The sequence below is a fragment of the Anabrus simplex genome, chromosome 1, assembly GCF_040414725.1.
Source record: "Anabrus simplex isolate iqAnaSimp1 chromosome 1, ASM4041472v1, whole genome shotgun sequence".
In the NCBI taxonomy this organism is placed as follows: Eukaryota; Metazoa; Arthropoda; class Insecta; order Orthoptera; family Tettigoniidae; genus Anabrus; species Anabrus simplex.
Genome location: NC_090265.1, coordinates 1,026,690,933 through 1,026,711,399, shown reverse-complemented (window position 1 = coordinate 1,026,711,399; position 20,467 = coordinate 1,026,690,933). Strand labels below are relative to the sequence as shown.

Below are 20,467 nucleotides of genomic sequence, written 5' to 3'. Positions count from 1 at the left end.
AGATGGATTTTCCTTCTGCACCAGGGCTTTTCCAGTCGACTGTTCAATTCTCCTCTAGCGGGCTTATTTATATAAGCATTGCACATGACACACATCGTTGTAGAATCGAAATCATTTAGCACGAACCTTGTACCGCTTCTAGTGAATTGATGAGCCTTGTTTGTTATTGGTTCCACACGGCTACTCGATATTCTAGTATTAGCCTCGGAAGCTATAGTCATCCTAGTGCTAGTGGCTCTGTTTAGGCCTATGCTCACCATACCAGTCTGTTAAACCTGAGCATTAAGTATCAACATGGCGTGGCATAATGTCCCTGTTAAATCCAGCAATTATGATGAACAGGACGCATTCCGATTCGCTCGGGTGAGCGGAGAACGTACATGCTCAGCCGGGATTCGTATATCGCAGTTACCAGAGCGTGGAATGGAGACAAGAGCCTTTATATTCAAACTGAAACCATTGAGTAGAATACCTCGATGAATGAGAATCCAATAATATCTCAGTAAACAAAGTTACAGTTTACTTGTTTATATCAGCTCCAGAGAAGAGAGGAGTATACTACGTATGCACTCTAGCAAACGTCTAAAGGTGAACGTATATACAACGGCGCAAATGTCAATAACTAATACAGACCTAGCCAGTGATCTTAAATCGTTACAGCAAATTTATCTTTTAGTACCTGAAATGAAATGAATGTCGTATGGCTTTTAGTGCCGGGATATCGCAGGACGGGTTCGACTCGCCAGGTGCAGGTCTTTCTATTTGACTCCCGTAGACGACCTGCGCGTCATGATGAGGATGAAATGATGATGAAGACAACACATACACCCAGCCCCCGTGCCATTGGAATGAACCAATTAAGGTTAAAATCCCCGACCCGGCCGGGAATCGAACCCGGCACCCCCTGAACCGAAGGCCAGTACGCTGACCATTCAGCCAACGAGTCAGACTTCTAGTACCTAATCTAGCTCGATAAATAAGTACTATGGGACTTAGTTGGGGTCAGATTATCAAATACGTCTGATTAGAGGAAGCCAAATTAACCTGAGGAAACTAGGGTTTAAAATTAAAAGATAAAAGTCACTGCCAAAGAATCTATGTCAACACTGCAAGACCTTATATACTGTATAAGCTAGATAGCGATTCTTTGCTATGGTTTTAAACTGAAAGGTATCTTTCAAAGTTTAAAATTTTGGAGAGTCCACTGTCGGCTGAACCTGTAAAATTCACCGTCAGTTCGTTCATCAAACGGTTCTGGAGGGATGGTTATTTTTGGATCTTACATTACTTTGAACTCCAAGGAATCGGAATATTTTAAAACCCTCTCTTAAGTGCGGCCGGTATCCAGTATTCGGGAGATAGTAGGTTCGAACCCCACTGTCGGCAGCCCTGAAAATGGTTTTCCGTGGTTTCCCATTTTCACACCAGGCAAATGCTGGGGCTGTACCTTAATTAAGGCCACGGCCGCTTCCCTCCCACTCCTAGGCATTCCCTGTCCCATCGTCGCCGTAAGACCTATCTGTGTCGGTGCGACGTAAAGCAACTAGCAAACCCTCTCTTACTCAACATTTAGGATGTAGAAGCAACCAACCTGTGAACATTTTATTTCTTACGTCGAGCAGTAATGGAGAATGCATATTTGGTATTAGTGTTAGAATGTTTAAGAAATGTCTTATTTAACATCTAGGACATAGAAGACCAACTTTAGTACGTGAAACATCTTCGGAAGAATGAATATTGTGATATTCAACATCAACCCACATCAAAATCCATTATGGGAGATGTATTTTGAAACATGTATTTCACACTTAGGACGTAAAAGGACCACCTCCTTTTACAATTACAACTTCGCACATCAAATGATTTTGGAAGGATTTTCAAATTTGTTTCCGGAGCTTACTCCACTTAGGCTAATCCTTTAGGGGTGGAGTATTAGAAAATATTTCCTATTACACATGTAGGATTTAAAATACATACCGCCATTTGGAATTTTATCTTCGAACATGAAATGTTATTGGAAAAATGAATATTTTTGTTTTCGGATCTTAAACCCCATTTGACTCTACGGGAGATTTATATTGTTCAAACCTTCTGTCATTTAACGCCAAGGATATCATCTGAAATTTTTACTTTGTAAGCCAAACGGTTTCAGATAAATTAATATTTTTGTCATCGGGCCTCACCCGCCCACCAGTTTAAACCACTTTGAGGTGTATTGTGTCAAGACCACTTCTTGTTTAAAATGTAAGTCATAAGGTAAGGTAAGGGTTATTCTGCCCGAAGGCAGGTCCGAACCTCCGCAGAGGTGTTCCTGAGCTGGAGTTTACGTGCGGTAGAGTGGCCAGTTCCTTTCCGCTCCTCCATTCCCTTACCCCCCACCAACAGCGCGTGGAAACCCATCCAACTCCCGACCACGCCCAATGTTGCTTAACTTCGGAGATCTCACGGGATCCGGTGTTTCAACACGGCTACGGCCGTTGGCTGTAAGTCATAAAGAGAACCAAATATGTGGCATTTTAACTTAGTAAGTCTAACAGTTTCAGAGGAATTATTTTTGTCATATTGTCATATTGTCTCACCTCATCCCATGTCCGATTGGTTGGCTGAATGGTCAGCATACTGGCCTTCGATTCAGAGGGTCCCGGGTTCGATTCCCGTCCGGCTCGGGGATTTTAACCTTCATTGGTTAATTCCAATAACCCGGGGGCTGGGTGTTTGTGCTGTTCCCAACATCCCTGCAACTCACACACCACACATAACACTATCCTCCACCACAATAACACGCAGTTACCTACACATGGCAGATGCCGCCCACCCTCATCGGAGGGTCTGCATTACAAGGGATGCACTCGGCTAGAAATAGCCACACGAAATTAATTAACCTCATCCCATATTTAAAAACTCTTTAGGGGTGTATTGTTTTAAGACAACTGATTTATAATCAAAGATATAGAGGAGCAACCATCATGTGAAATTTCAACCTCGTATGTGAAACGGCTTCCGATAACTGGATATCTTCTTCATCAGGACTCAAATCCCGTGAAAAGCACACTCGGGTGTATTGTTCTAAGACCAATTCGTATTTAAAACCTAAGACATAGAGGAGCAAATTTCATGTAAAATTTCAACCTCATATGTCAAACCGTTTCAGAAAAGTGAGTATTTTTGTTTTCGAGTACTAACCATCAGCTAACCCGTTAATGGCTGATTTTTCAACTTTGTACGGTGAACGATTTCAGAGGAATGAATATTTTGGTTTCAGCGTTTTATCCCCGTCTCATTCCCCTTAGGGGTGGAATATTTTGAAACCCCTTTTGTACAAACACTTTAACAGAATTATGTACCCGAAATTTCTATATGTCCAGTAGTTTTGCCTGGGCCTCGACTGACAGTCAGTCAGGGCATTGTCTTTTATAGGTGTAGATAATGACTGTTAATAATTTCGAAACGTAATATCTAAATATTATTAGATATCTATACAAATATAACTACCATTTAGTCTGTGCCCTTCACTTTCTTGCTTATTAATTAATTTGTACCTGATATTAGGTACACAACAGTCGAAATCAAGTTCACTTAAACATTTTTTCTGTTTATTCTTCCCTTTGTTACATCACAAGAAAATGATTAAACAAAATTTCTAGAGTCAGTGCGATCAAGGCGTTATTTTCAAATTCAACAGCTTTTAAATTGCTTTGCATGTAAATCTTGAAAATTACATGTAATGCATAAGCCAAAGCAATTTAGAACACTAAAAGTACAAAAAATTAGCAAAAAGCTATGGAGCAACACCTATTATGGACCTTTACCAGCTAAAGTGGTTACCGCCCAACCGCATAACTTGAAAATCTCGGAGAGTAGCATGAGTATCGTGAAGATATTCGAAGTCTATTGCTTGATTTCCTTGACGGAATTCTCTGCTCTTCATATCAGACAACTCCTGAGTATATCTGAAGAGGTTGAGTGAACCACATTCCAGCTCTTAATCTAGATTTCAAATCCCTGGACTGAATGTCGTAACACCAAAATGCGTGGTAGGCTAGCAGATAAGAAGAAGAAAGGAGGGTGGTTGGGGTCACACCAATGTGCAGACGGAGAGATCGAGAGAGCAAACTCGGCATCCTACAGCAAAGTTAACAGCTGGACAGCTTGTTACGGACTGAACAGACACCCATTGGACGACTGTGCCATCGGATCCATTTCTTAGACCGAAATTAAGCCCGACACCCATCGGGAGGACTGTGCCATCGGGTCCATTGCTTAGACCGAAATTAAGCCCGACACCCATCGGGAGGAATGTGCCATCGGGTCCATTGCTTAGACCGAAATTAAGCCCGTGCCCAAGTAGCCTGGCGCGACATCCCAGTCGATCTCAACTTGTGCACCATCTGCACTGAATTTATAAGGCCAAATATTGAAGAGTGGCCTATCCAGGAAAGAGAATATCACTGCACCCTTCTGAGCTGTACTTTTGAAGTGAATCAAGGGAGCTAGAAAACTGCTATAAAATAAAATAGAAAAACTTCAAACGACTCTCAATCTTCTGCAATCACCGCTGGATCACTGAACTATTCACTTGATTTCGAGTTTATAAAGCCGACGACTTCTTGCAGAATTTTCTTTGAGACTAGATCGTGGCAGCAGGAAACGCACCTGATCTTGAAAAACCCTCGCTGAAATAGTAAATTAAGCCTGGGTGTTCCGTCTACCCCATACAGATGTTGAAATATAGCGTTCATGAGGCAAGATAGCACTAACTTTGTAATAAGTCCATCTATGCAGGTCTAAATATGTTCAATACTTGTTGACATGTGTACGAATAGGGCATAAGAAAAGTACATTTAAAAATGTATAAATTGCAAAATTCAGTCTTAGACCTTAATGGTTCATCGTTGTAACGAATCTGAATTAATGCAATGTTCAGCATGTAATGTAAACGTTCGACTGGATATACAGTATATTTACCCGAAGATCGGCCAGGGATCAGGAAAAATCGCTCCTGTAGCGAGCGGATCCTTATCTGAAGAAACATCATTGAATAGAAATAGAACTCCAAGAGCCAATAACGGTGAACTTCATTGATTTCAAAAAGACATTTGATGTTCTTACGTAAAAGCATCCTTACAGAACATTTCTAGGACTTCCGTTATTTCTCAGCGTTTCACTAACATCTACAGAAAACTTTAGCTCATCTCCAAGATTTCCGTCCGAACTGAATCTTTCAATACAGATTTCAACGTCGTTACTCGAGTAAGACTTGGATTTAATTGATCGCCGTTCTTGTTTCTCATTTCCGTGGATTTTTTTAATTGCGAAAAGCAACTCGCTTAATATATTCAGATTTTCCAAACATTTTATCTCATGACTCCAGTGATTCGTAGAGTATATGAATATGAGGGACATCGACCATTCAACAGCTGTCTATTGCCATAATATTATCGTTCTTCGTTTTAGCATTTTCGAATTACCACACTTGAGTACACTTGTTTTTATACGAATCCATCAGAATAGTACTCGGAAACATTTTAATAATAGATTTGACCGCACACCGCGTGATCAACAAGACACCTACAGTATGTTGTTCTGATGAAGCTGACGGACGAAATCTTGGGGAAGTGGAGCCCAAAGTGTTTAAATAGAAAAAAAAAAAAAAACTAAGTTTCCGTGCTGAATGATTTGTTCTCTGTACAGGTCATGAATATCAGTCTATTTAAATAGGTTTATATATATGCTTTTGATATTATAATTACTGCAGCAAATCGTTAAATAGCCAAAAATACAACTTCAGCTCGAGATTCTCTTTAGATAAATTTGGGATCTGCCGTTATACTACTACTAACACTGCACTGCTTGCTGACACAGGGACGTGCTTGCAAGAAATGGCCACCAGCCTTGACGATAAAGCCAGAAATTTTGGCCTAAGTAAAAGTATAGAAAAAGTACGAGAGAGGACAGGTGTGGGAATTTAAATTTTCGTGACAACGTCGCTTGACTTAAGTTTGACTTCAGGTGAAATGAAATAAGCGTTAGATGGTGACTTTACGATCTCGATGATAATTGCAGCAGGAGACGAATGGTATCGCATTGGGCAAGATATTTCTTGCGAATGTAAACTCGTTGGTATTAGTAACATGGATCGCTGATCACCTAGTGACACGGATGACTTGTTATATAGCCCAAGCATGCGTGAACTGTCTGTACCACTCTGCATTATCCCGCATCAGTCGGAACGTGCATATGACTGCATTCAGACATAATTTGTGAAATTGAAGATTGAGAAGATATATGATAGCACAGTTCATATCTATTCGAATTCCTCCTTTCATTGAGACCAAACGCGATCATGTTTCAAAAAGTCTTTGAAACTTCCTACACCACGTCATTGCTGCTCTAGCTGCCTTTAGTCCACCGAAATGGTACCGTTATGTCACGGGTAAGATTTTCCATCCCCCCACAAATTAGGGGTCGGAATTCATATTCCAATATCCGCATGAATCAAATTAAGAAATTCTCACAATTTCGAACCTCTAGCAATGTTACCATCTCGGGCTTAATGAGAGATTTCTAACGGTACCGGGTACTCCAGTTTTCCCTGTCATATTTCATTCCAGCAGCATTCTCCAATATCATTTAATTTAATCTGTCAGTCTTTAAACATTGCCCCAGAGGAGTGCGACAGGCTTCGGCAGCCGGCACAATTTCTATCCTCGCCGCTAAATGGGGGTTTCTTTCATTCCATTCCTGACCCGGTCGAATGAATGGAAACAGGCTGTGGATTCTCATTATTATTATGTTATTGGCTGCTATCAACTTAGCTGACGTCAAACCTTTTTCTCAGCTTTCCCCTCGTGTAGTCATTGCGGATCATTTGGAGTTTATTTTGCTGGGTGTGTCAAGTTCAGATGCTATTCCTGAACATTAAAATTCCAACCGCCGGGCTGAGTGGCTCAGACGGTTGAGGCACTGGCCTTCTGACCCCAACTTGGCAGGTTCGATCCTGGCTCAGTGTGGTGGTATTTGAAGGTGCTCAAATACGTCAGCCTCTTGTCGGTAGATTTACTGGCACGTAAAAGAACTGCTATGGGACAAAATTCCAGCACCTCGGCGTCCCCGAAAACCGTAAAAGAAGTTAGTGGGACGTAAAGCCAATAACATTATTATTTAAAGTTACAACCGGAATGCAACGAGACGCCAGAGTGAAAGTCATCAGTGAAGTCACTGCACTTGGCACATACCCCTTTAATACCATGAAACCTAAAAAATCAAATAAATATTGAATCCATGACCTTTGTGGGTTCAATATGAAATAATTTCTCTATGCGATGATTTTACAGTTAATTACGTAGTTAATTCAATTGTATCAAAACCATGATACACATAATGACATTTGCCATGTATCACTGAATATCAAATCATAATATAAAATAGACTCTTACTCAAAAACTATCATATTTTCATAGAACAATAAGACGAGTTGAAACAGCAAAGACTGAAAAACTTTTCATTTCTAGATTTTTATCTTACAGAAACATTTAGAATTTCCGGATTAAATTCATGTTTTTGCTTCAGCCATCAGTAGAAGTGGCTCAAACAGTCCAGAAATTCTCCGAAGACTTGCCCTTGTAAGAGCAGCCTTCAAGGGCCTAGAAAAGATCTTCAAATATTCAGATGTATCTTTGCACACTAAAGTCAGAAGTCAGAATAGTTAAGGCATTAGTCTTTCCCATACCTACATACGGTTATGACAGCTGGGCCGTAAGCAAGCGAGGTAGGAAACATATTGATGCATTTCAGCTCTGATGTTTTAAGGATATTGTGCAGCCCCTTAACAGCCAAGAAGATAAATGCATGGGTCACTCAAAAGATCAAACCGGATCTGTCTCTTGAGGCATTCATTACAGGATTATAGCTAATCATATTTTGGACATATTATGAGACGATGTAATTCATTGGAAAAACCATAACGCTTGCGAAGGTGGAGAGGTCTAATTGTCGATGGCGGCCAGCAGTGAGATGGATGGACTCGATGAAATCCAACATGAATATGTCACTGAAGGATCTGAATATATTGTTGAAGACCGAAACACCTGGAGGCAATCAACCACTGCAGTCGCCAGGAGTCCACGTCTACTCGATGGCATAGGATCATCATCGTAATCTATTAAGATGATATATCTATTCATGAGAAGCTCGTTCCAGAAAGAAGTGTTTGATATTTATTAAGTTATACTCCGCATTTCACTCACTACCATTGAAAACTCTGCATCTCTAAAATCAAGTGACCAAGAAGGTTATGATTTCCACTAATTTCTAGAAATAGCTGTAGCGTTATGATAAATATATAGCTGCAAGTTTCATCAGAGATTTTTTGATACAATTGATTTTTTAATTTAATTTCGTGTGGCTATTTCTAGCCGAGTGCAGCCCTTGTAAGGCAGACCCTCCGACGAGGGTGGGCGGCATCTGCCATGTGTAGGTAACTGCATGTTATTGTGGTGGAGGATAGTGTTGTGTGTGGTGTGTGAGTTGCAGGGATGTTGGGGACAGCACAAACATCCAGCCCCAGAGCCACTGGAATTAACCAATGAAGGTTAAAATCCCCGACCCGGCCGGGAATCGAACCCGGGACCCGCTGAACCGAAGGCCAGTACGCTGACCATTCAGCCAACGAGTCGGACGATACAATTGATGATCAATGATAAGATATATGTAAAACGTAGATATGGACGCAGAATATTATCCTAAGCGGGGAAACTCCAATAAGGGTTCGATTTCCACGATACGACAGCATTAACACGGAAAACACAAAATAGCAACGAAATGTAGGCCTATACCAAATATAAACCTCAATGGAAACAAAGAATTTCTCACTATAATAATAAGACGATATAACGAAGGCCTAATATTTCTTCCTCTGAAAAATGGATTGAAATACTCTGAAATAATAATTTATAATAAAAGCACCCTTCAGACAGATTCAGTAAACTATATGTCAAAAAATATAAATATTTCAACTCCCGTTAAAATTAATTAAGCTCATGTGCACAACTTTTAGTGCAGTGGACGTTACGCGCTTGTAGTTTGACGATTTACTCGTAATGGTCCATGTTAGTAAAATGCAGACTTATAATATACCGCTTAACAAATCGGAGCGCTGAGTCTCCTCAACAGCGATACTAGGCGAAAGGTATACAAAGGCCTGTACTTTTGTATTTTTGTTGAACAGAAAACTATTTTCCAATGGGTTTTGGTTACGAGATAAAATCTGAAATTGCACATTTTATAAGAAAATATGATGCAAACGCGAAACCGACGGCTTTTTCAAATACAGCTTTATTTAAGTTTACTATTTTTCTTTCATAAACTTGAACCATGCGGTTCTTGTACCCTTGCAATATCATGCAGAGTTTTTCCGAGCAGCACCGATGTGTAGGCCTATGCCAAATAGAATTTTCTTCCTTTCTTAATCCATTTACCCTCTAGGGTTGGTTTTTCCCTTGGACTCAGGGAAGGATTCCACATCTACCGCCACAAGGGCAGTGCCCTAGAGCAGGGCCTCTCAAACGCCCAAAATCTCACGCGTGCAGAGCGAGGTGCAAGAGCTCCGTGCACTGTGCATCGGTGCCGCTCGGTGCCGCTCGGTATGGCTCGGATCAACGCTTCGTCTCTGGGCTACTCGGCTATGCTCGGCTCTACTCGGCTATACTCGGCTCAACTCAGCCCGGATTTGGAGCGCTACGGCGCAAGTGGGGGAGAGGGAGACAGGCGGAGCGAGCGAGACAGGCGTGAGGAAAGAGAGAGTTAGCGCTATTGCTCCAAATCGAGGAGTGGGGGGTCTGCACTCTGGTCAACCAAGCCAAGTCGTCTTTTGCACCGTGCACAGTGCATGCACCACGCGCATGCACCCTGAGAGGCCCTGCCCTAGAGCGTGAGACTTTGGGTTGAGGAAGAACAGCACCACGCCCAGGCACTCTCGCCTGCTATGTTGAACAGAGGCCTTGTGGGTGGATGGAAAGATTGGAAGGGATAGACAAGGAAGAGAGAAGGAAGCAGCCGTGGCCTTAAATTACGACCAACCCGGCATTTGCTTGGAGGAGAACTGGGAGACAACGGAAAACACTTCGAGGATGGGTACGGTGGGAATCGAACCCCTCCCCCACTCTCTACTCAGTTGACTTCCCGAGGATGAGTGGACGTCGTTCCAGCTCTCGTACCACTTTTGAAATTTCGTGGCAAAGCCGGGAGTGGCAACTAATCACACTAACTACTACACCACAGAGGCGGACCCAAATATAATTTACTAATTTTTTTCTTCCTGTGTTATCCTTTAGCCTGTCCAGCTGCTTGGCTGATGGGCAGCGTCCTGGCTTTCGGTTCAGAGGGACCCGGGTTCGATTTCTTACAGGTATGGGGAATTTAACTGCGTATGCTTCATTCCTGTCCGCCTCTGTGGTGTAGTGGTTAGCGTGATTAGCTGCCACCCCCGGAGGTCCGGGTTCGATTCCCGGCTCTGCCACGAAATTTGAAAAGTGGTACGAGGGCTGGAACGGGGTCCACTTAGCCTCGGGAGGTCAACTGAGTAGAGGTGGGATCGATTCCCACCTCAGCCATCCTGGAAGTGGTTTTCCGTGGTTTCCCACTTCTCCTCCAGGCAAATGCCGGGATGGTACCTAACTTAAGGCCACGGCTGCTTCCTTTCCTCTTCCTTGCCTGTCCAATCCAATTTTCCCATCCCTCTACAAGGCCCCTGTTCAGCATAGCAGGTGAGGCCACCTGGGCGAGGTACTGGTCATCCTTCCCAGTTGTGTCCCCCGGCCCAGAGTCTGAAGCTCCAGGAAACTGCCCTTGAGGCGGTAGAGGTGGGATCTCTCGCTGAGTCCAAGGGAAAAACCGACCCTGGAGGGAAAACAGATTAAGAAGAAGAAGAAGCATCATTCCTTCGGCTTGGGAACTGGGTGTTCGTGTTCATTTCGGTACATTTATCGTTATCTAAATACAACATACCACGTTACTAACAACTACAGAAACACGTAATAGTGAATAAATTCCTCCACACTGAAAAGACGGTACAACTTACTATTAGCTCTATGCTTAGCCGTCCCTGTGGTGGAAGAGAAGCGTGCCCGACTCTTACCCGGAGACCTCGTGTTCCATTCCAGGCCTGGTCAGGCATTTTTATCTGGATCTGAGGGCTTGTTTGATGTCCACTCAGCCTACGTGATTACATTTGAGAATGTATCTGACGATATGATAGCGGCTCCGGTCTAGAAAGCCGATTGTAACTGTTACAAGGCTTTAGGGCCAAGCAGTGCTCGCTTGGAAGGCCATAGCGTTTGGAGGAATTAGATCTATAAAAATACTGTTTAAAGTTAACATTAGGCCCAGTAATACCAAAATTCATCATCTATTTTTCAGAATTAAATAGAATTCCATGTTTTTATTTCACACGAATTAAAATGATAAATCATACTACAAAATACTAAATGAACTAACAAAAAAGCATTTAAAAGTATTAAAACGTTTAAATTAACAGCCCTAATAACAGAGTGTCATATTGTAATTTATTTATGGTTCTGCATACACTAATTCTGTTTTCCCGAACGAAACATCTTAAAACCAGAATGCCTCAATTTTCAGAGATGCAATAGCGCGTATTGATTGGCTTTCTTTAAATGGTAAGATGGCCTTCATTTTTTACCTCCAACTGTGACCAACTCTCTAGAGATAAAATCTTAAAAAAGAACAAAACTGTGAGCTTAACTCTCACTGTGCTTGTGAAAGACATTATCATAACTGCACAGCTGCAGTCTATCGATAGACAGTACTTCAATGCAGAAAGACCTTCACTACCCTCTAATTGCCTCCATAATTGTGTCCGTATATTTGTCTGTTCAGCTGAGTTCATTGTGGAACTGTCAGATTACTCCTTATCGCTCTTGTCATTCTGTTTTCCCGTTCGACACTTCGTGGTCGTAAGATTGAATGATCGTAGGTGGTGCCTTGCATGTTTAACTGGGGGGGCCCCACCGCATAACAATGCTGTAATTACTCAGTATCATGGAAATATTTTTACGAGCCTCCTTGGGATTTTTATTTTATCTAGACTTAATGGTTCGTGCTGTGGGTTACTGTAGTCACGTCCTAGTTCGAGAACCATGTGCTATGACCGAGTGGCCTAGTAAATGGTTCTGAGAGACTAGATACCAGTTGCTATGGAAATATAATGGGTATCTCAGACATATTCTGAGTCGTGGCCCTCACTTAGCTCAGGCGGATAGGATTATACAATCCACAGTTGGTCCCTAACCCGATAAAGGATAAATCCTGACTGGGACTGTGGGTAAAGTAAGGTAGCATCCTGCTCCACAGAATATACCCAGCAGAGAACATTTTAAGCATGCCTCCGACCTGTGGAAATAACAGAATCCCCATTCAGTTTGACAAGCGAAGAACTCCTTAGAAGCAACTTGGCAATCAAAATGGGATTCGATTGGGAGATATCAATATTAATGAGGCTTACTGAAGAAAGGTAAACTGGCTGAGTCGGCGAAGAGTATGCGTCCGGATATGTTAGGATTCATGATATACGTGTAAGAGGAGATAACGAAGAATATTATAAAGTGTCCTTGACAGGTGTTAGAAAGGGAATGCTATTGCACGAAACATCGTTTCTGTTAGGCACGTAAATGAGCGAATGATGTGGGTGATTTGGCATTTGGAGAAATTAGAACTAAAAATGTCTCAGTTTATGCACTTTTGAGAGTGAAAATGAGGATGAAGTTGACAAGTTTTATGAAACATTGAGTGACATCGTAGTCATGGTCGGCAGCAAACATAATATAGTGCAAATGGGTAATTTCAATGCGAGAATTGGAAATAAATCTTCAGGATATGAAACGGTGACGAGTAAGTTAAACGTGGGGAAGATACAAAAGCTAATGGGAACGGGAAGCGTCTACTGTACGCCTGTGCCAACATAGGATTAGCAGTTAAGAATACATTCTTCAAGCATAAGGCTATTGACCAATACGCACGGAAGGGTAGGAGTACGATATCCATAATAGACTACATGAAAACCGGTTGTGATTTCACGAAGTATGTTAGAAATGTGCAGGTATTCCGGGGATTTTTAGATGATACGGAATACTATCTGTAGTGAACTAAGTATCTCTTAAGTCCAGGATAGTGAAAATGAAATCGGTCAATTTATATGAATATGGGTAGAAATTATCCAGGAGGAGGATATTTGACAGATGTATATGGGAACGATTAGTGAAAAGTTCCAAACAATAGACAGTAAGCAGGTTCAGAATATGTAGAGAGAATGGGAGGCATACAGGCATGCTACAGCAGAAGCAGCAAGGGAATGCCTAGGAACAACTGTCTACAAGGATAAGAAAAAAGCTATTGTCTTCGTGGAATGATGAAGTGAATGCAGCTTGCAAACGTAAAAAGAAAGCCAAACAGAAATTTCTCCAAACAAAGACTGATGCAGACAGGGAATTGTACTGTACGTACAAGAAAAAACAGACCAAAATGAATAGTTGAACCTAATAAGAAATCGTGAGAGGATTTCAGTAATAACCTGTAAGAGCTAGGTCAAGCAACAGGGAAACTTTTATGGACAGTAATAAGAAGCTTAGAAGGGGAAGGAGAAGGGAAATGAATATAATTCTGGATACATCAGGTGAACTCATAGTAGATCCCAGGGAATCACTAAACAGGTGGAGGAAATATTTTGAAAATATTCTCATTGTAAAAGAAAATCTTTATGGTGACGTAGCAAACAACCAAGCTCAATGGAATGATGTTGGTGAAATTGTGCTTGAGCAAGTGGAAAGGAGGGTAAATAAACTTAATTTTAATAAACCAGAAGGAATAGATGAAATTAGATCTGAAATCGTGAAATATAGTGGGAAGGCAGGGATGGAATTGCTTCATAGAGTAATAAGATTAACAAGAAATATTAGTGTGGTACCTTCTTAGATGAAAGCAGTAATTACACCCATCTCTAAGCAAGAAAACAGGAAGGATCGCAACAAATATGGAGGTATTTCATTGGTCAGTATGCCAGGCAATGTGTACACTGGCGTCTTGGAAGGGAGAGTACCATCAGTGGTTCAGAGTAATTTAGGTGAAAAGAAATTGTGGTTTCAGATCACACAGGTGCTCTCAGAATCAGTTTTTTAGTGTGTGCCAGGTAATTGACAAATACTGCGATACTAATAGACAGTTATTTTTCATTGAACTAGAGAAAGCATCTGACAAACTACCGATACCGAAGGAAAACTTGTTCGGCGAACTGGAAGACTCTGGGATTAAGGATAATTATTAAAATGACTCATAGGCATTTATGTTGACAATTGGTCTGTAGGGAGAATTGATGGTATGAGTTCTTGGTTCATGGTACTTGCAGGAGTTACACAAGACTATAAACTTTCACCTTTGTTGTGCGTAGTTTACATGGAACAAATGCTGAAAGTTATGAAGTGGCAAGGAGGGATTCATTTAGGTGGAAATGTGTAAGCAGTATCGCCTATGCCTACGGCTTGGTTTTAAATGCAGATTGTGCTGGAAACTTGCAGTCTAATACCTCGGAACTTGAAAATAGGTGCAATGAGTATGTATGAAAATTAGCATTTCCAAGACTAAAGCAAGACTAGGTAAGAAGCATGAGAGAATTGAATGTCAGGTTGGGTATACAAAACTGGAAGAGGTAGATAATTTCATATATTTAGGATGTGTGTTCTTCCAGAATGGTAGTGTAGCAAGTGAGACGGCATCAAGGTGCAGCAAAGCTAACGCAGTGATTTCGCAGTTGCGGTCAACAGTATTCTGTAAAACTGGTCTGTTTTCAGATCAATTTTGCTTTACGGGAAGGAAAGCACGGTAGACTAAGGATATCTGATTCATAAGTAAGAAGTAACAGACATGAAATTAACGAGAATAATCGCTGCTTCAAGCAGGTAGGAACAATTGGCAGGAGAGTACTCGGAATGAGGAGATAAAGGGTAAGTTAGGTATAAACTCGCTTGATGAAGCTGTACATGGCGTGCCTGTCCCTTATCCGGACGCTCTAGTAACGATTCGAGGGATTTCAGTGTCTAATTTTGGATTCAGAGCGTGAAAGTGTTTCTCTCAACTCCGTGAAACGAGCTGAGAAGATGGGTGATACGAGAGACATCGAATCGAGTAGCCGAAGCCAAGCAAACCAGTTGAGGATGCCGTTACACTGACCACGTGAAAATTCAGTCTGTAAGCCACCTTCCAGGGCAGCAGTCGTCTTGGCAGGCTAAAGCCCTTAATGATAGATACTTGGCAAGCGATTGTCTTTTTTCTGTTTTTTTTTTTTTTTTTTTTTTGCTACTTGCTTTACGTCGCACCGACACAGGTCTTATGGCAACGGTGGGATAGGAACGGCCTAGGAAGTGGAAGGATGCGGCCGTGGCCTTAATTAAGGTACAGCCCCAGCATTTGTCTGGTGTGAAAATGGGAAACCACGGAAAATCATCTTCAGGGCTGCCGACAGTGGGGCTCGAACCCACTATCTCCCGATTACTGGATACTGGCCGCACTTGAGCGACTGCAGCTATCGAGCTCGGTATTTCTGTTATTTCTGTATACTGGTAGTATAATTCGGATGCTTTCTTCATCTAGATTCAACCGTATTTTTGTTCTTTGTACGGCATGTACAGGTTGCGGACGGTTTTGGAATATATTACGGTAGTGGTTTCCCATTTTCACACCAGGCAAATGCTGGGGCTATACCTTAATTAAGGCCACGGCCGCTTCCTTCCCACTCCTAGCCCTTTCCTGTCCCATCGTCGCCATAAGACCTATCTGTGTCGGTGCAACGTAAAGCAAGTAGTAAAAAAAAACCACATACACCCAGCCCTCGTCCCAGCGAAATTAACCAATGATGGTTAAAATTCCAGACCCTGCCGGGAATCGAACCCAGTCCCCTGTGACCAAAGGGCAGCACGCTAATTAGCCACGTAGACGGGCATTACTTATTAACTGGAATGGGAGGGGATTTCGTGTTCAGAATTATTTTGGAGTCTAGCGTGCCGTTACGGACATCAGAGTACTTCGCCAGTGTGTGGAAGAAGGTTGGATTCATTTTTACGTGCAATGCTTGGCATTGTTTGAAGTTCCCGACAATCAATATGGTGCGTTTTGAGGCGTGCTTGCAAGCGTCCTGAGGGATACTATAATATAATTATAGTATCCCCGCATTTATAGCAACATAATGACAGCTATTCGACATGGGATATGCCAAGTACAGCTATTACCAGTACTCCCCGCACAAAGTTGGAAAATAAACGATCGACGGTAATGTATATGTGAATAGGGACATTTGTGCTGTTTTTGAAAGTACTCTCCACTCTCAGATTATTTGAGCACTCTTTATATATACATGTGTGTGTATGTACATATGTATGTATGTATGTATGTATGTATGTATGTATGTATGTATGTATGTATGTATGTATGTGAAACACAAGAGAGATAAGAAGTACATGAACACCCGTGTATTTGAAAAGTTACTTTGAACTTTGAAAACCTGGTATTATTATTATTATTATTATTATTATTATTATTATTATTATTATTATTATTATTTTGCTAGTTGCTTTACGTCGCACCGACACAGATAGGTCTTATGGCGACGATGGGACAGGGAAGAGCTAGGAGTGGTAAGGAAGCGGCCGTGGCCTTAATTAAGGTACAGCCCCAGCATTTGCCTGGTGTGAAAATGGGAAACCACGGAAAACCATTTTCAGGGCTGCCGACAGTGGGGTTCGAACCTACTATCTCCCGAATACTGGATACTGGCCGCACTTAAGCGACTGCAGCTATCGAGCTCGGTATTATTATTATTATTATTATTATTATTATTATTATTAGTAGTAGTAGTAGTAGTAGTAGTAGTAGTAGTAGTAATATTTTTAATGGTAGTTTAACGTCGCACTAACACATCAGAGGTTTGCGGCGACGCGGTGATAAGAAAGGGATGGAAATATTTTTGGAAAATTATCTGAAATCTTATAGGATAATGGCAGAACCATCAAAGGAACATCAGTGCGTTGAAGGAAGTCACGAGATTTAAAAAAAGAACCCATAATCGGGGACCTCGATGCACGCGGGAATTTTCTCAGCCGTGAGCATAAAAGGAAACAAAGACAGATTAATGCTCGGAGATGTAATAATGAAGAGTGCTCTGGCATCACATCAGCAAATGCATTGACTCTCGATTTATCAGTAGGCCTATTTGTTTCCAAAGGATTTGTATACGTTCTGGTACTCAATAAACATATTGTATTATACACCTTGAACTTGTCTGTTGAATATCTCCTATACTCCCAATTCCTCAGTCGTAGCAACCACTTTCAATGATATTCCCCGTCACCGGTCTCCACTCCCTATTCCTATATACGTAGTTACTTAATCACGTCGCATAACTATGGCCTTGCGCATGAAATATGAAGCACGATGTATTAGATTGTTCTGAGAAATAGTATGCAAACTTTCCCTCTGACAGAATTTTTAAATTAAATTTAAAGAAAATGCAAATCTTGAATCATGTTAAAAGAAACCATGTACTTTATGTATTATAATACATTTTTTACTGTGAATGTCCTCTATTCCAGCTACATACAATTATCGCACTCCAGGAAAAGATGAATGTTTGCTATGAAGTTTACGTCACACCGATTCAGAGAGGTGTTATGATCACGATGGGATAGGACAGGGATAGCACGGAGAAGGAAGCAACCGTGGCCATGTTTAACGTACGGAAGCAGCGTTTGCCGGGCGTGAAAATGGAAACCTCGGAAAACCATAGTCTGGGCTGGCGACAGTCGGGTTCGTACCTTCCATATCCTGAATGAAAGTCCTCAGCTGTGTAACGCAAACCACGCAGCCAACTTGGTAAAGAATGTATAAACAAGTCTGTGTAGGCTAGATGTAGGATATATAGAAAGAACAGGAAAAGGCAATTTCCTCACCTAATCCTAGGTATTTATGGGGTCTGAAAATCTCCATGGCTCGTTTCATGGTTTGTTTGGGTAATTAAGGGCATTTGCCTTACCTGACGCTAAATAACATTTCCCATTTCCATTGCGGTTCGAACCTTAGTCATCCACTTGGAAATCCAGTAATTCAGTAAATGTACCAATCACATCTCGAGATTCTTCCACTGTGAGTATAAATAACACAATGTATCGTTTATTTGGATATGATCTAATTCTCTTTTCTGTATTAGATTCCATGTAAATTAGTGATGCAAGAAAGGTCTCAAAGGTTCGTTCATCATCATCTGAAGTTGACATTACTGTAAGTTCTGCAAGTAATCATGATTATTTTCCACACGGACACTCACAAACACACATACCAAGGGGAGTACATGATATTCCCGTGATCCTTATGTACAGCAGTACTGGCCATCCTAAGTACTGTGGCGAGCTAATCGGGCCCTCAAAATTAAAATGTATCCTCGGAGATGTAGCATGTTTTCACTATCCACTAATTTTATTGAATACTTTTTACAGTTACTGACTAGCTCATTCGCGTTTGAATGTTCTACTCGACACAGCAGAAGGTTCTTGCAGTTTCCACTTCCACATCACTCCTGGCATCTGTTCCTCTTCCAACTTTTTCCAAGAAGCTGCCTTATCGTGGGCCTGAACAACTCGCCGGTGGTATTATTTTTATCACTGCTGACTTCATGCACATTGTTGCAGCTGCTTCGGCATTATCACCTCACACCGGTATTGTTACGACCTGCCGACCCCACACACTCGTTACCTTAATTTTCACAATTTACCTTCGGTTGTTTATTCAATTCGTATGATTGGAAGTTTAAAAAATCTTCGATATGATTATTCTTCTTCATTCCGATGAGGCCTGCTAAGGACCACGTGCCAATTTCAATTCAGTTCTTCATAGTTTGTTGTTTTCTCTTCCGCTCCTTCCAATATTCTTTCAACCTTTCACTATGCTGTTTCCTTCCGTCCTCGGACCACTTCGCACCAGGCTTTTTGTTCAATCTTCCTTGGAATCCTTCCATACTTACTACCCTCTTTGTAAAATTCTCTCTGTTCATAGTTTCTCCTTCTCTTAATATTATTTCCTTCTAAATCTCTTTACTTCTTGAATCCAGCTAGCTGTTGCCCTTTTATCCCAAAGGTACTTGAAAATCCTTCTTTGTTAATCTGGAATAATTCATTCTGTAAATATGTCAGAAAAATTGCTATCTCCTTTTTCTTATGGTTTTTATTATGTTTTCTATGTTCCTTTATATTTCATAATTAGATCTTAATATCCATACTTCTGTTGTTTTCACAGGGTCTAAGATTTTTCTCATGATTCTCCTTTCTAGTATCTCAAGTTCATTTAATCTATAGTTTAATACTAAGCATTCACTTGGATATAAGTATTCCGGTTTCACCACTGTAGTGTAGTGCCCTATTTTAAGATTTTTAGATACACACTTTTTGTTATAAAATTATTTGTGATACCATATGCTCTTTCCATCTTGTGTACCCTTTCTTCTACTGGAGATTTGTCTAAACCATTTCTTGAATTATTTCTCCCAGATATTTGAATTTAGTTACTCTTTCTACTGGACCAATATCTGTTGATGTTTGTAATGAATATTATTATTATTATTATTATTATTATTATTATTATTATTATTATTATTATTATTATTATTATTATTATTATTATTAATATTATTATTACATGCTTTCAATTGTGTATGGGAACATTTTAGGCACGGTCGTTTCTATCGATACCCACTGATATTTGTCCAAAATGTGTCAAGTGACATCCCATCCCCACATACCAAACCTGTAATCGATTCGATTGTGAGTGCAAAGTTTCAGTTTCCAGTTATTACCACCTTATAGTCCGACTCGTTGGCTGAACGGTCAGCGTACTGGCCTTCGATTCAGAGGATCCCGGGTTCGATTCCCGGCCGGGTTGGGGATTTTAACCTTGATTGGTTAATTCCTACGGCACGGGGGCTGGGTGTATGTGTTGTCTTCATCATTTCATCCTCATCATGACGCGCAGGTCGCCTACAGGAGTCAAATAGAAAGACCTGCACGTGGCGAGCTGAATCCGTCCTGGGATATCTCGCGACTAAAAGCCATACGACATTTCATTTCATACCTTTTAGAATATTTAAAGTAATTTTTTATCGACCGAACATGGGAACTCACATAACCCATACAAATCTTTATAAACTTCCACCCAGTCCAGCTGTTATCCGAATGGCGATGAGTATATAATCTATATATGTTTCAGGAAAGGTGACTAACATGCAAATGTTCCCTGCAGGCTTTGTTACTTATGATCTCGGATTAACATTCGAAGTATTAAAGTCCAAAATTTTTATAAGTTAGCCACATGTGGGTTACACCTAATTAAAAGACAGTACCAACTACTGTATATGCAACGC

General features: G+C 41.1%; 1 protein-coding gene across 1 annotated transcript in view; it reads left to right on the top strand.

The window, feature by feature from the left end:
• The first annotated feature begins 294 nt into the window (after window positions 1-294).
• LOC137496968 (uncharacterized) overlaps window positions 295-20,467 on the top strand; it is a 53,302-nt gene continuing 33,129 nt past the window's right edge. Inside the window, exon 1 of the mRNA XM_068225180.1 lies at window positions 295-363. Within this exon, the coding sequence (XP_068081281.1) occupies window positions 295-363 (69 nt within the window). The remainder of the gene's footprint in view (window positions 364-20,467) is intronic.